The 14,931-nt window shown below is 43.4% G+C and overlaps 2 protein-coding genes across 2 annotated transcripts; both read left to right on the top strand.

The window, feature by feature from the left end:
- The first annotated feature begins 7 nt into the window (after positions 1–7).
- Positions 8–7,656, top strand: NMNAT1 (nicotinamide nucleotide adenylyltransferase 1). Its single transcript, XM_027730898.2, has 5 exons — positions 8–163; positions 3,104–3,276; positions 3,739–3,922; positions 4,572–4,717; positions 5,071–7,656. Exons 2-5 carry the CDS (start codon positions 3,153–3,155, stop codon positions 5,469–5,471), a joined length of 855 nt encoding a protein of 284 aa, XP_027586699.2. The 5' UTR covers positions 8–163; positions 3,104–3,152; the 3' UTR covers positions 5,472–7,656.
- Positions 7,657–7,949: 293 nt separating this feature from the next.
- RBP7 (retinol binding protein 7) lies at positions 7,950–12,610 on the top strand. Its single transcript, XM_027730902.2, has 4 exons — positions 7,950–9,216; positions 11,537–11,715; positions 11,961–12,062; positions 12,348–12,610. The coding sequence occupies exons 1-4, from the start codon at positions 9,144–9,146 to the stop codon at positions 12,396–12,398; spliced, it is 405 nt and encodes a 134-aa protein (XP_027586703.1). The 5' UTR covers positions 7,950–9,143; the 3' UTR covers positions 12,399–12,610.
- The last annotated feature ends 2,321 nt before the right edge of the window (positions 12,611–14,931 follow it).

Below are 14,931 nucleotides of genomic sequence, written 5' to 3'. Positions count from 1 at the left end.
CCGCTTCCCCTCTCCCCCTCTCCCCTCACCCGGCCAGGCCTCGGCGGGGCGGGCCCGGACCGTCCCCCCGGCGCCGCTTCCGCCGCGCCCGGGCCAATGAGCGCGGGCGGTGCCGGGCCCGGCGAGCGGGCGGACGGCGGGGACAGGGCGCGGGGGCCGCGCGGTGAGTGCGGGATCGGGGCGGGGAGTGCTGGGACCGGGAGGGCAGTGCTGGGGCCGGGAGGGCAGTGCTGGGGCCGGGAGGGCAGTGCTGGGGCCGGGAGGGCAGTGCTGGGGCCGGGAGGGCAGTGCTGGGGCCGGGAGGGCAGTGCGGGCTCCTCGAGGGCAGTGCGGGCTCCGGGCGGGCAGTGCGGGCTCCGGGGCCCGCCGGCGCTGGGGGGAGCTCGCTGGGACTCGCCGTGCGGGGTCGAAGCCTCCGCACCCCCCCCCGTGCAGACCCCCGCGGGCCGGTGTTGCTGAAGCGTCCGGCGATGCCCACGTGTCGTGAATGTTTAGCGGTGGTTCTGTTCTCTATACGTAGAATATAATAAATTCTATGCAGAATATACAATACAGTTGTGTAAACAGGTTTGATAAATGTTTGGCTCTGAATTGTAAATGAGATTGAGCAAAGCATCCTTACCTGTTTTGTCCCCAGGCAGGTTGGGCTCCAGAACGATCCCAAGACCTGCTGTAGGTGTATTTTGATGTTTTTTGTGCAAATACATATCCAATCTGGCTAATAGCAGGGCTGCAATCAGCACACACTAAATGCTGGTAGGATAATGTGTAAACATGATGAGATTATATATAAGCATCTGTGTAAGGAGTACATCACAGGGCACCTCATTTTTCCATCAGAAGAAATGGGGAAAATAATCCAGGATGCCCTACACTTATAGAATACCCAAGTGAAGGCCATTTTACTTTATTTTCCCATCTTAAGTCTTTGTGGGGAGATTTTACTAATATTTCATTTGCTATTTGGCATAAGACAGCATTAATTATTTTAAGACTGGTCTCAGTTTTATGGAGCTAAACACCTGTGTGCAGACCTCTCTCATCTCTGTACAGATGAGATGCTGGTTTAGATCCTGTGGTTAAACTGCAGTAATGGGATTTGTGTCAAGCAGTGCCAAACTATATGCAGTTCATCAAATCTCTACAAGAACAGGCCTAGTTCCATGTACAGCTCAGGCAGTGGCCAGGCTTTAGTCATGCCTGGTCCTAGTCTGCTCTCCCAGGATGTGCCAATTGCATGGCTTTTCCCAAAAAGGTAGGGCTGTGTGAAGGGGGTTCCATAACAGAGCAGATACCAGCTGTGAGAGTGCTGTGGGGGTTCCAGGATGATGTAACAGTGAAGGTAATCCTGTCAGGATACCCCTGATCTCCTCCCCTCCCCACAGCACCCGTGCAGCTATTTTCTGTGCAAACAGTGCTAGACAAAGGGTGTCAAATTAGGAGGCTGAGGGGATGTGCAAACTATGAGATTCTATTTATACTTTCATTTCCATGTAGATATGAAGCTCTGCAAGGTGAGTTTGGGAGGCAATAATTGCCTCCTTCTGAAAACTGTAAAATTAGCAGCATGGAAAGGGACATTTGACTGACTCCTGAAAAGGCACTGTGTGTTTTCATCTGAAAATTTTCTACTGTTTTTACACTTTTTGTTTTATAAGGGAAAAAAAATCAACCTTTTTCCAGTTCTGCAGCACGAGTCACTCCTTAGAAAGCAGGGTTTACACATTACAAAGGCGGTGTAACTCCTTTCCTCCCGTTCCCATGGTAACTCTCCCAGCCATGTCCCTGTGAAGGCTGTTCCAAGCACCACCAGCCCTTCCTCTGCCGAGCCACTCTGCAGTAATAAAGAATATTTTAAAACTCTGTGAAACTCTTGAAAGCACAGAAAAGTACTAACACTTGCAAGAGGTGAAGCCTTGCAGAGCTGCTTTTATCTGAGGGCTCTTTGATGTTGGGACACAGTGGCTGTTCAGGGTTTGGCTGTGATGGTGCCTCAGAGCTGTGAACATCACTCAGCCTCTTTGGAACAGGGACTGGATGTGAGGGTGATCTTGTGGGATTTTTCCAGGCAGGGATGTTGCTGTAGGAACAATGGCAGACAATTCCAGACAATCCTCACGGATGTCTCAGACAATTCAGGAACAGCAGCAGCAGGAGAATGGCCTGTGCCATATCCCAGTTTTTGTTTGTTAGGGCCAGGCTGGGGAAAACCATCTTGGCAAGCCAGAGTATCCTCGGGGAAGAACACAGAAACAAAAATCTCTGTAGTTTGAGGAGAAATGAAATGATAACTAGTGAAATTTCCTAGTGATTTTCAGCAATTCTTAAGCAGCTTTCTGAAACTGAAGCTCAGAATTGGAACAGTGCTGTTGTACTTCAGAAAAGGGGAAAAAAATCCAATATTTAATTGCAGCTTTTACTAAACTTGTTTTAATTCACTCTTCTTCTATCACCTGTTCCACTGGTACACCTACCACTGACTTTCTGCAACACAAAGCAGACTGATTCTTTTCAGGTTCAGTCCATAGCACTCTCTTCCCACATACCATTCTGAATGATATAAATTACCACCCTTTACATTTTATATTACAGAAAATGTAAATAAGTCTTGAGTGAAGAAGTGTTAACACTATTCTCCTCCAGAATATTTAATATATTGATTTTATAGATCTTTCTGGAAAGGCTCACTGCAGTTTGGAGAAGCTTTACCCTAGGTCTGTTCCTCCCTGTAAGCACTGGAAGGAAGTTACTTAACAAGGAGGTTCCCTGCCCATGTGTCTCTTGGCAGTTGATTGGCACTGGCATCATGAAAAAGGTGCAAAGTTTTGATAAACTTTGTCCTGCAATCAGGACAGATCATCTCTCCATGTGAAATTTAAAAGCATGAGCTGCTTTTCTTCAGAGTAGGCAGTACACTATCCTCTCTAGGCAAGCAGCCTGTTTGCAGTGATTTCATATTTTAATCTCTTAAAAATGCAGTGTCACATGAACAATCACGGGCTCAGTGTTGGTGGAAGTGTTCCATTTGATCGTGCCATTTTATTTTCTGCTTATTGGCAGCACAAATAAGTAACAAACTCTTTTTTAATCCCATTTCTTGCTGTAGTTGGTACCTGGCACCAGCATTCTCCCCTTGGCTCTGGCTGTGAGGAATGGCTATGGAAGATCCTGAGAGGAAGACTGAAGTGGTGCTGCTGGCCTGTGGGTCCTTCAACCCCATCACCAACATGCACCTGAGGCTGTTTGAGCTGGCTAAAGACTATTTCCATGAAACAGGTAGGATGGTCATTTGTGTCATTCAGAATAGCTTTGATAACTAGACACTTAAGTGGTAAAGTGAATATTTTGTGTTTGTGAGTGCCTGTTCGACAGGGACAGATATTTCTGGAAATCCTGATTAGATGTTGAGCCTGCTATGTGTGGATGTATCATACAAAATCATGTAGGCCAACATGAGGCAACTGTCTTATAGAAATGTTGCTTATTACTGATTTTAATGAGCTAAAGCACAGTTTTACAGTTAGTTTATAGAAATCTGTCTTTCTATTCTATCTTCCCAACTCTTTCATTGTGCTGCCCTGACAATGAAGAAGAGAATTGTACTTTTCCACTGGGCTGGCTGTCAGAGCTGCCATTGCCCTGAGTAATGTTTATGTCATAGTTTAAATACAATGCAGGGGAAGTAACATCTGCTCAACCACTTCTCCTGTTCTTGTGTGGTGTGTTTTCTTTCCACAGGAAAATACAAAGTAATCAAGGGCATCATTTCACCAGTGGGTGATGCATATAAGAAGAAAGGTCTGATCAGTGCAAATCACCGAGTGACAATGGCAAAACTGGCTACAAAAAACTCGGATTGGGTGGAAGTTGATGATTGGGAAAGCAGCCAGAGTGAGTGGTTGGAAACACTAAAAGTTTTAAGGTATTCTTCAGCCAAGCTCTAAAAAGTCTGACAAACCTATAGAAGGATAAGCAGTGGTGTTGGCCTAACGAGTTAGATAATGGCAGGCTAGTCCCAAATCATATAAACAGAGTCAGTGAATTCAGAGGGACTGTTGATACGAGCACTGAAAATGAAAGATTGCACCATTAGTCCTAAACATGCCAAAAATGAGCCTGGGACCAATTTTGAAGATATGTAATTCCTTAGGCCTTATTCAGTTTTTGTGCTGAAAAGGTGTCCCTGGGGAGGGACAGAGTCTGGAACAGGGCAGACACAAGCTGTGCTGCACATTTGTGTATTTAAAGACTGGCATGAGAATTGTCTGAAGGAGAATTTTCTGAGTTTTATGGTTTTACTCTTTCAGTCATTGCTACTTCACTGAGATTCTTATTATTGAAACGAATTTTTATTAAAAAAAGAAACAAACCAACCTGATTGTTGCTTTGAAATCTTTGCCCTTTGAGCACCATCTGACCGAGCTCTCAAGTCCCTGTTTCAGCAGATCAGCTCCTGGGTGGACTGTCTGTGAAAGTGCTGCAGGAGGAAGTGTGAGAGATGATTTTAGACCACAATATCCCTATTTTCTCCTACATCTTTAAAATACCTAAAATACATCTGTGTTTTGCAGGTACCATCATCAAAAGCTTTTACCTCCTGATGCCACTAACAGTCTGGAGGATGCTGTGCCCTTAACAAAGCTGGGACGAAAGAGGAAACAGGAACCAAATAGGCACGAACCCGTTAAAAAGAAAAATCGGAGTCCAGATATAAAAAGTTAAGTCTGTTTGCAAATTAAATGGTTAATGATACTTGTTACTGCAAGAGAATTGCACTTTTTTGTGGTAGCTCTTGGTTCTGATACCACTGAGTACGTTTATTCCCTTAGATCTCACAGCATAAGGCAGTAGATCCTTTTAGTGAAGGGACTTCCATAACCTTTATTCGGAAAAATCCTGTATTGAGGCTATTAATTATAAATTAGATACTCTGAATCTCTTTTTTATTTTGTTCCATTGTCTCATCTTAACCAAAGATACAGAGAGAGAGCCTAGAAATCAAATGTCCCTGTCAAGTTAGCTAAAATCTGGTGACCAAGCCCTGTTTCTCACTTTTTTTTCCTTTTTAAGGTGTCCCCCAGGTTAAACTGCTCTGTGGAAGCGACATGCTGGAATCTTTTGGGATCCCCAATCTGTGGAAGTTGGAGGACATCGCTGAAATTGTGGAAAAGCACGGCCTGGTGTGCATCAGCAGGGCTGGGAACAACGCTCAGAAGTTCATCTACGAATCTGATATTTTGTGGAGACACAAGAACAACATCCACCTGGTGGAGGAGTGGATCACAAACGACATCTCCTCCACCAAGATCCGGAGGGCCCTGCGGAGGGGGCAGAGCATCCGCTACCTGGTGCCTGATGTGGTTCGAGCTTACATTGAGAGGAACAACCTGTACAGCCCCGAGAGTGAGGACAGGAACGCTGGGGTGGTCTTGGCTCCCTTACAGAAAAATGCAAGTGACTCCAAGAACTAACAGGCACTGAACAACTAACTCACTGTCTGCTGGGAAAAAAGCTACAGTTCGGTGCAGGAGAGTGTTTTCTAGGGGTTGGTTCAATTTTTTTGGTACACAGTGGGCTAATTCCATGGCTTTAGTTCATCTGTAGTTGCTGTTGAGGTTTGGTGCACTCAATGATTGGACCTCCACAATCTTTTTCAAGTCCCATAGTAAGATTTAAACATTTAAACATTTAGTCACAGTGCACTGAAGTGAGTAGAAGAATCCACACCGGCATATGAGAATTGCAAATTAATAAGCAAAACAAATGAAAATGTTCTGATTGGTTTTAATTCGAACTGCTCCGACTGCTATTTATAAAATACTAACACAAATATTTTTGATAACTTACAGCGTCTTAACAAAGCTATTTAATTTCTAAGGGTACCATTTACTGTTAGTAAATCTGTGGAGCTGTAATTGCCAACATGTGCTTCATCTTAAAGAAATTATTTAGCTCTGTTCTGGCAGGGACAAATTTCCTCCTGGCTGAAGTGGTGCTGGGTACAGCCTGCTTGGAGCTGCCTGATTTTCAAATATGCAGCTGCTTGTTTGCCATCATGCAATTTGCTCCCAGAAATGTCTTGTGCTTCACTCTTCTATTCATGTTTCCAGGGCTGTAGTGAAGCTCAGTATTGTTTCTGATGGAAGGACAAACCGACCTCAGAAACTGATTTATAGCCACTGATTTGATAGATAGAAATTAATAATAGTGCCATTGCACTGATTCTCAGAGGGTTGTCCCTTTATTACAAATAATAAATTTCTTTCAAATAATAAAATATCTTTTAGGTTTGAGCCATGAGGACAATATATGGTATATAGCCAGAATTGTTTTCTGTTACTGCAGTTGAGAGGAAATGGTAGGAAATTAGTACTGTACATAAGTGAAATGTTCTTCTTTGCTAGAAATCTGGGTTTGAATCTAACAGTGTATTGCCTGTATTATGTGACTATAAGCTGGAGAGGCACTGTGAATGATGTGGTTGTAGAATTCTACCTCCCTTTATTTGCTGCCATCCCATTTTTGTTTGGATTATGTGCCTTATTACAAATGTCAAGGCTTCCAAGCCACTCTCTAATGGGTCAGCAGCTCTTTCATAGCTCTCCACAAGATGACTCTGGTCACCTTTTCCAGATGAACAAATCCAGCCCAGTGTGAGCCTCTCAGGGCAGGAGGCCAAGATGCTCTTGGGCAAGTCTAGAACCAGGGACACGTTCCAGGGTCATAACTGTGACAACCCATCACCCTCCCCCCTGGGCAGGACATCCCCAGGGAGCTGAGGCAGAGGTCTGGGCTTCCCTCAGAGCTCAGGGGGAGTCTGGGAGACAGAAGCCACATTGTGGGTGGCCCTAGGCCCTGTGAGGCTTGTCTAAAACCCAGCAGGGGAGCTGGGACACTGCTGGGAAAACCTGTATCCTGCAGTGGAGCTGGCACTAAACATGCAAACTGGGAGCCCCACATGAAATTCTGTGTTCTGCTGGTTCCAGCCTGCAAAGATGGAAGAATCCACAAAGAGATTGGTGTAATAAAATCAAGTCACACCCTAGAAGTGCATCTGTGACAGAAAGTAGCACCAAGGATTCTTAGGGTTGTATTTTTGGTGATTCCTCCTTAAATGTGCTGGCTGCCATTTCTTCCCCCGGAGCCCAGGCAAGTTTTCACTGTCCTTTGGTGATGAGGTTCTTTTAACCTCAGTACTAATAAAGGAAGGATAAACGATGCCCCTGTGATACCTCAGCAATCCAACTGCCTGAGCTGACTGCAGACAACTGTACTAGTGATGGGGCCTGGGAAAGGGCCCATCTCCTTTCCTCTCTTGCTCACTGTCTGTCTTTAGGACTGATGAGAACAGGGGGCAGGAAGGAGTTACTTTGAGCCCTCAAGTCAAGCAGTGTGCTGCTGAATAAACAGAGCAGATCCTTCTAATGGGACAGCACCCTGTTGAGGTGGTCATTTTTCAGAGTAAAACTGCACTTTAAGTCTAGGTTTATTCTTCTTAATAATGATGCTGGTGTGTGTTGGTGCTCTTTGTGTAATTGTAGAGAAACTGCAAATTCAGGAGGATTTTTTTATAAAGCTTTGGTCTTCAGTTTTATTTCGCTGGAGTTTAATGTGTGGTGAGTCCTTCAATAAAATAAATTGCATGTAATATGCTAATTTTAGTCATCCTGTTCACTATATCTGATGTCTGATGACTGCATGATTTTTAAGAGGTAGAACAATGTTAGTACAATTTGGTCTATACAAACCAGAATATTGCACCACAAGCAGTGATGTGGCTGTTCAAAGATGTCAGACAGGTATAACTTTCAGGAGTAGACTCTCCACACCCTTGACTATCTGCATAATTTAATTTTCAATTAAAATGTTATATCCAGGCTTTGACACAGGATTTACCCAAGTACTCACTTCTCTTTGCTTGCAAGAGTCAGTCGTATTGCAACAGTGCTTTACTACCACAACCTCATAACACCAAGTTGTGGGTGAAATGTTACTATTTGAGTCCAGGAACACATTCATTTTCATTTCTCTGTGCCATTCCTGGTTTAGTGTAGGTTAGAGAACATCCAGCTGCAAACAGGAAACAAGCTTTGACGTCCTGATTTCCTCCTCACATCATCTGTGAGTCACGTTGGTCACACTGCCAGCTCCAGAAAAGGAGCTAAAGTTCAGGGAAACTTCTCTGCAAAACGTTATCCTTTTTATTCAGCCTAACACAAGTCAGCAAATAGATAAATACAGTAAGTGTAGGTGAGTTTCTTCACCTCCAAATCCCTTATTTCCTCACTTCCAAATTCCCTGTATCATTTCTCTTCAAAAGTCAAGCATTTTTTATTCTCTTTTCAAAACCCATTGCTGGGTCATCACTTCTGAGGCATCTATCACTTCTTTGCTGAAGGTGAAGTCCAGCACTGAAGCTGCATCCTGTGCTCCACTGCCTGTGTGCTCTGCCACAAAGCAAAGCATCTCATAAACTATCAGTGGAACAACTCCTGTATCAGCTCTCCTGTCTGTGGGAAGAGTAGAAAGCAAAGGGGGGAGCTACATTTATGTACATGAAAGTACTGTTTGAATGTGCCTCCTGTTCACTCCAGATATAAGGCAACAGGATGGAATTCTTATCTCTCTTACTGTCATAGGCACTGCTTTAAAATGGATTGGTATAATACTCTCTCCAGTTTAGCAGTCAATCCCTGCCTGTTCACATCCAGCACGTCTTCACAGGGGGTAGGTCACCTTTTCAGTCGTGAGTCACTGCTCAGCTTCTCAACAAAGACATAGATTTCAGGTCATAAGGCCACAGATCTAATAAACATGCAGGAAATTTTAGTAATGATAAAATCAGTCCCTTTAAAGTGTACAAGATGGACACAAGCCAGTTTTTGGCTTGCATTGTGGCTCTTGGGCTATTAACATTTGCTCCACACAAAGATTTCGGACACGGTGAACTTTTCCCTCCAGCACAGCTGAAGCCATTCCACAAACACCCTCTCACCCATTGGCCCAGCAGTAGCACCCTTCCCCTCCATAGGAAAGGCCCTGGCATATAATCCCACCCACAATCTGCTTTATATAAGGCCTGGTTAGAAAATTACTTCTTCATTTTTGCTTTTTTGACTGGATCTTCCTTCTGCTGTCTGGCAATGCCTGTGGATTTCAGTGGAACCTGGAACCTTGTCAGCAATGACAACTTTGAAGGTTATATGGTGGCCTTAGGTAGGTGAAAATACCTGATTCTGTCCTTCCTCCCTTCCCCCAGTAAGAGTCCTTCTGAATTCTAAGAGTCTAAGTTCTTCTAAAACATAGACATTGCTTAAACTTTTTTCTTTTCTCTGAAAAACAGTGGAAGGATCTTTGTTTATTGATAAACAGACCATTACTGGAGCCTGTCATTGCAGCTTTGGGGACTTTCTAAGCCTGGTGTATAGAGAGATTAACAGTGCTTTAAAGGGGAGCTAAGAAAGTTCTCAGGACTTCATTAGCTCTCTTGTACAAAGCTCTTTACAGACTGTGACAGCAGGAACCTGGTGTGCTGCCCTCTCCTCTCCTGCCTCTCCCACCCCTCCCTACCTCTGTGACCTGTGGGAACTGGTGACCAGCACTGTCCCTTGGTGGTTATGGGTCACACAACTAGAAAGAAATCTATTTTCTGGCTGTATCTATACCAGGGAATCTACTTAAATTGTCTGGTTGGTATCTGTAACAGAGTGAAAGGACCCTTCTCTGTTACTAATCCTGCTGTGTTATCAAGCAGAAAGGAAAAAAAAAGAGGAAGTGTGCTCCCATCATGAGTAATTATTCCTCAGTTAGGATGCTAAATACTATACTCTAAATGTGTTAATGTCTTCAAATCAGAGAGAGATTCTGTCTGTTCCTTGATGATAAACATTGTCCAGCTAAGTAAAGGGCTTTTTGAAACTAAATATAACTACCAATATTGTGAGAAAATGCAATTAGTTTTCAGCATGTGATCGGGGGAACTTACTTAAAAGTAGAGGGGAAGATCCTGTTGATGATTTACAACCTGCCTTAAATCAGTCCTGCTTGGTTTCCAGCATGCTGAGCAAAACAAGGCTGAACTCAGTATTGCAGAGCTAGAATGGGACACTTGTCTGCCAGGGCAAGTAGAGGGGGGAGGTTAATACCTGACCAGCTGAAGAACTAGAGGGTTATGGATAAGGATGTGGTTATGCCAAGCCCAGCCCTTCCCTTCATTTATATCCACCTCTAAAGAACAGATCTGTAAGTAGTTTATATGTTTATAGCTTTTATAACACATTCTTGTTAAGGGTTAATGGGAATGGCTGTTGTGAGTGCTGAATCAAAATCCCTCTGTGCTGAAATGAACTGGTAACATGTGAAAACACACCTGCCAGATCCTGGCACATCTGGAATGCCCAGAGTGGCACAGGCTGACTCCTGGCCCATATGGTTCGGATCCTGGCACATCTGGAATGCCCAGAGCAGCACAGGCTGACTCCTGGCCCATATGGTTCAGATCCTGGCACATCTGGAATGCCCAGAGTGGCACAGGCTGACTCCTGGGCCATATGGTTCAGATCCTGGCACATCTGGAATGCCCAGAGTGGCACAGGCTGACTCCTGGCCCATATGGTTCAGATCCTGGCACATCTGGAATGCTCAGAGTGGCACAGGCTGACTCCTGGCCCATATGGTCCAGCACATGGTCGCTGAACACACCCTGGCAGGATCACAACCCCAGCCTGCATGAAGTGAGAAACTTCTAGTGTTCCTATAAAATGATACTTTTAATCTAGGTGGCAAAAGCAACCAACTAAATTAATGCACAGCCCCCATTTTACCCATCCCCTTGCCAGAAACCCTAACTCTGAGCATGCTATTGGGATGTGATGTGCTTCAGCTGCCTGCCTGTTCCTCTAAGGAAACGTTCACTGGAGAAATGGAAAAGACTCTGGAGGCACTGCCTGGAGCTCAGTGTTACCAGGAACATCAGGATTTTGTCACTGACTGGTCATTACAGACAACCAGGAAATCTTTTGACAAGTGTGATGGTTTATATTTGTACTTAAAAAGTGCTAATAACAAGTGGTATGTCCTGAAAACAAGCCTGAGGAGTTAATTTTGGGACTGCCCTTCCTTTAGTCCTATTTAAGGTAGAGGGTGCAGATAGTTCTTGTTAACTCTTACATTTCCTTTCCTTCGACAAAGGATGAGAATAGGCACTAACTATTCCCTCTAACTAAACAAGGGGTAAGTCTGAGACCAAGCTTGAGGTGTTTGTGTGTGGCAAACCAACTCCTAAAAGGAGTATTTTGACCCAAAGTCCTATAAATCTTGTGTAGGAATTGGGCAACAAGTAAACTGGTTTCCAAAGAGTAAAATGTACAAGAGGATGTCTAAATCTGTGTAATGTGCAGCTTTGAACAGAAAAAAAGGTTCTGACCAAGCAACAAGACTACCTAAGAGATGCTTCTAGTAGTAAATCAGGTTAAGTGCTGGCTGTCCAAATGGCTGGTAATAAATATGACTCTGACCTTTTTGCCTCCTGTCCAAGGTATTGACTTTGCAACCCGCAAAATAGCCAAAGTGCTGAAGCCTCAGAAGGTGATCAAACAAGATGGTGATTCGTTCCATATCCACACCACCAGCACATTCAGAGATTATTTGCTGGAGTTCAAAGTGGGACAAGAGTTTGAAGAGGATAATAAAGGCTTGGATAACAGAAAATGCAAGGTAAGAATGCATATATAAAATCAAGAGGCTGTTACAAAATTAAGATGCCATGATCAATCCAGATACTTGAGCTAAAATTGTTTAAAGAATAATCTTTGTAATGCAACACAGAGGTAGGAGCCTGAGTTACAGACAAGGAGTTTCACTTTCACTCAGGAGTAGTATTTAGGTCCTCTTTTATGTGGGAAAATAGACACTGTCTATGAGTATTTTGCAGAAACACTTCTTTGTTTCCTGTTCCACAGAGCCTGGTTACCTGGGAAAATGACAAACTTGTCTGTGTCCAGACTGGTGAGAAGAAGAACAGGGGCTGGACTCACTGGCTTGAAGGAGATGACCTTCACCTGGTATTGACTTCAAATTCCTACTAATTCTGTCTCTACATGACCAAAATAAGGTCTATAATGTGGTCAGTGTGCACAAGTCTTCTAGCTCTGTAGTATTTGTAATGGATGATACGTGGCAAGCACATTCTGCTTTGAAACAACTTCACTGTAATGTCAAGCATAAGTTATTATATGTGGCCAGAGTGGGGTCAAAGAATTCATGTTCATTTTTGGAAGCAGCTCCTTTGATTACTATACACATCTATACTCTTGTTTCTTTGCTTTTGGTTTGTTTTTTTTTGGTAGGAGCTTCGTTGTGAGAACCAAGTGTGCAGACAGGTCTTCAAGAGAGCTTGAATCTGGGTGTTGTCCTGGCTCCTCCCTGCAGAGACAGCTCTACCCAGGAGACCACACTTCATGTCCAGGGATGGCCCTACAGACAAGAGCAGATCCCTTGTGCCTGTTAACCTGAATGGTCTGATGTTTCTGGCTCAGGAAATAAGTGTGCTGTTGCCAGTGTCAAAAATCTGATTTTTGCTAATAAATACCCCAAACCAAACTCACCTCAAGTACCTTACTTTTGAATGTGTTTCTGTAGGAAAAAGTCCAACTCAAACCAAGTGGTATGGCCTGGGTGTCTGGTTGACTAAGAGTCTGCATTAAAACAAGGATTCTAAAGAATCCCAATTCTAAAGGGGCATGTCAACATCAAACAAAACAGGGGGAATGATGGGAGGGAAGATAAACAATGAAGCAAACAACAAAGAATACGGATTTATTGTTCAAGATGTTTCTCTTTAAGATGCAGAGTAGTAGTTAACTCACTTGCCTGTATCTTGCATGAGTAGTGTGAGGTCCCACACTGTGCCACAGCTGCTTCCTCCTCCTCAATAATTGAGTTTGCCAGAGGAAACCAGCCTGGGGGCAAATCCCAGAACGTGAGTAATCCAGGGAGACTCCACTCTGCAAAATAAGTGAACTCCATAAGCACATAAACAGAGTGAAAACGATGCTCCTTTAGTTCAGATTATTTTGCATCCAGCTGTTCAATTAGGTGAAATATTTTTCTTTATGCAATGTTACAGAAGGTCATGGGGCAGCAGGTTTTATTCTGCCTTGTATGAACACGGGGAAGTGGTGAGTTCAACTTGGCAGGTACAAGTGAAATGAGTTGGTGCATTGTTGGTAACACTAACAGTGTATCAGGAGTGGAAAAAGAGTTTTAACTCCTAGCTTTAGCTTAGCAACTTAATTACTTTACATGAAAAAATAGTCCTTGACATTTTGAAACATGAGTAGTACCACCTTCCTGATACTTCCTATCAGTTCAGAAGGTTTAAAGCCACCACCAAAGTCAAACAAAATCTGTTGAAGCCTATAAAGGTTTTAGTTAGATTGACCTCCCCATAATTACTAAAGGCCTGTGTAAATATAAGCTGGTTTCCAAAATAAGAAGAAAAGAACTAATGGTCTTTACACAGTTAAGGAAATGTGGGGAGCAGCAGTAAAACGCCTGGTGTTTATTCTATGGATCCTGACAGCGTCTTCCTTCTGGAACTGAGTAGCTTTTCATTTGTTTGAAAACGAACTTGCTGTCACAGCGTTATTGGAATAGAAATAACAAACCCAGGCAGCAGCCCTGCTCACATCCCTCAGTGAAATACAGCAGCAGCCACAGGGAGTTTTCTGCTCCACTGGATGGCGCTTCTGCAACGTGCTGTACCTACATCGAACTCGTAAACGTTTTAAGTGTTAAACTGTGCAGATCTTCTCAAACCCCACAGCTTTCAAGCTGTGCCTTCCAGTAAAAGCAATGCAGAAAGGCAACGATGACCTTAACTCTGTTGGTACAGAGAGAGGCTCCAAGTAGAAATCAGAAAAAGGCAGCCTTAGAAACCTGCATGACTGGAAGTGTAATAACTCCTTAAGGAGGCTGCTGTTAGGAAGCCCTTCCTGATAAAAATAGAAGAGTTTTTATCAGCAGAGTGATGTTATTTTTATTGCTGCCTTCCTGCTTCAAATTGCTGGTCTGGAAGCAGGTAATGCCAGGCAGAACTTGCTTGAGGATGCTCTAGAGATCTTAGGGCTGAGAGAAGCTACTACAGTGACAAGACTGCTTATTCTGATTTCATCTCCATGCAAACCAACTCACATGCTTTCATAAAACACAAATTAAACACCTTGAAATCCGTGGTGAAAAAAAAGGAAGGGAGTAGTCGCGTGTTCTGCAAGTGGGGGGAAATAAAGGCATTAATATAGCCTTTGCCAAAAAGATATGAACTTGAATTAAAGAACTGAAGGACAAGAGCAGAGCTCCACAGAGAAGCACTTGAAGGGTTTTATTCAAAGGTGTTTCAGACCACTTCAATTTTCTTAAAAAAAAGAAAATCCCAAGAAGGTAAACACAAAATGAAGTGTAATCTAAAATTCAAAGGTAACAATATACATATGTCCTATGAAAAGACCAACAATATATCTTATGATCCAATTATTTATAAAATTCTTTTTTTCCTTTCTGAGCACCTCGGTTAAGTCATTGAAAAGATTTTGTTCAAAAAAAATTTAGATCAATACATTAAAAATGTGCATAAAAACACAAGACCAAGTATCCTACCTGCCTCATATCCCCATTTCAAAGCTCGGATCAATTTTATTGCTATGTGATTATTTGCAGTGTGTATGAAACTATGTCCTAATTGCTCATACAGACCAGTTTAGTTCCATCTTAGAACATCCTGTTGTCCAGCTTTTATGGGATTCCTTCCCTCGCTGACTCAACCCCGCTGCCCTGTTCAGGTCTTGTTATTAGTGCCTGCTCATCCTGGGCTAAAAACCTGCTGATGCAGCTCTCAATTTGTTTATCCCCTTCCAAATCACAGCTTTTAAAAAT

This window comes from Pipra filicauda, unplaced genomic scaffold (genome assembly GCF_003945595.2).
Source record: "Pipra filicauda isolate LSUMZ 115617 unplaced genomic scaffold, ASM394559v2 scaffold87_size3191425_pilon, whole genome shotgun sequence".
NCBI lineage: Eukaryota > Metazoa > Chordata > Aves > Passeriformes > Pipridae > Pipra > Pipra filicauda.
The sequence above is the reverse complement of the archived record's forward strand: the minus strand, read 5'-3'. Positions and strand labels throughout refer to the sequence as shown.

Coding starts and splice junctions, on each gene's coding strand:
- NMNAT1 (XM_027730898.2), top strand. CDS start 3,153: ATGGCTATGGAAGATCCTGAGAGGAAGACTGAAGTGGTGCTGCTGGCC. Junction 3,277..3,738: donor AGACTATTTCCATGAAACAG/GTAGGATGGTCA, acceptor TTCTTTCCACAG/GAAAATACAAAGTAATCAAG. Junction 4,718..5,070: donor TCGGAGTCCAGATATAAAAA/GTTAAGTCTGTT, acceptor TTCCTTTTTAAG/GTGTCCCCCAGGTTAAACTG.
- RBP7 (XM_027730902.2), top strand. CDS start 9,144: ATGCCTGTGGATTTCAGTGGAACCTGGAACCTTGTCAGCAATGACAAC. Junction 11,716..11,960: donor TGGATAACAGAAAATGCAAG/GTAAGAATGCAT, acceptor CCTGTTCCACAG/AGCCTGGTTACCTGGGAAAA. Junction 12,063..12,347: donor AAGGAGATGACCTTCACCTG/GTATTGACTTCA, acceptor TTTTTTTGGTAG/GAGCTTCGTTGTGAGAACCA.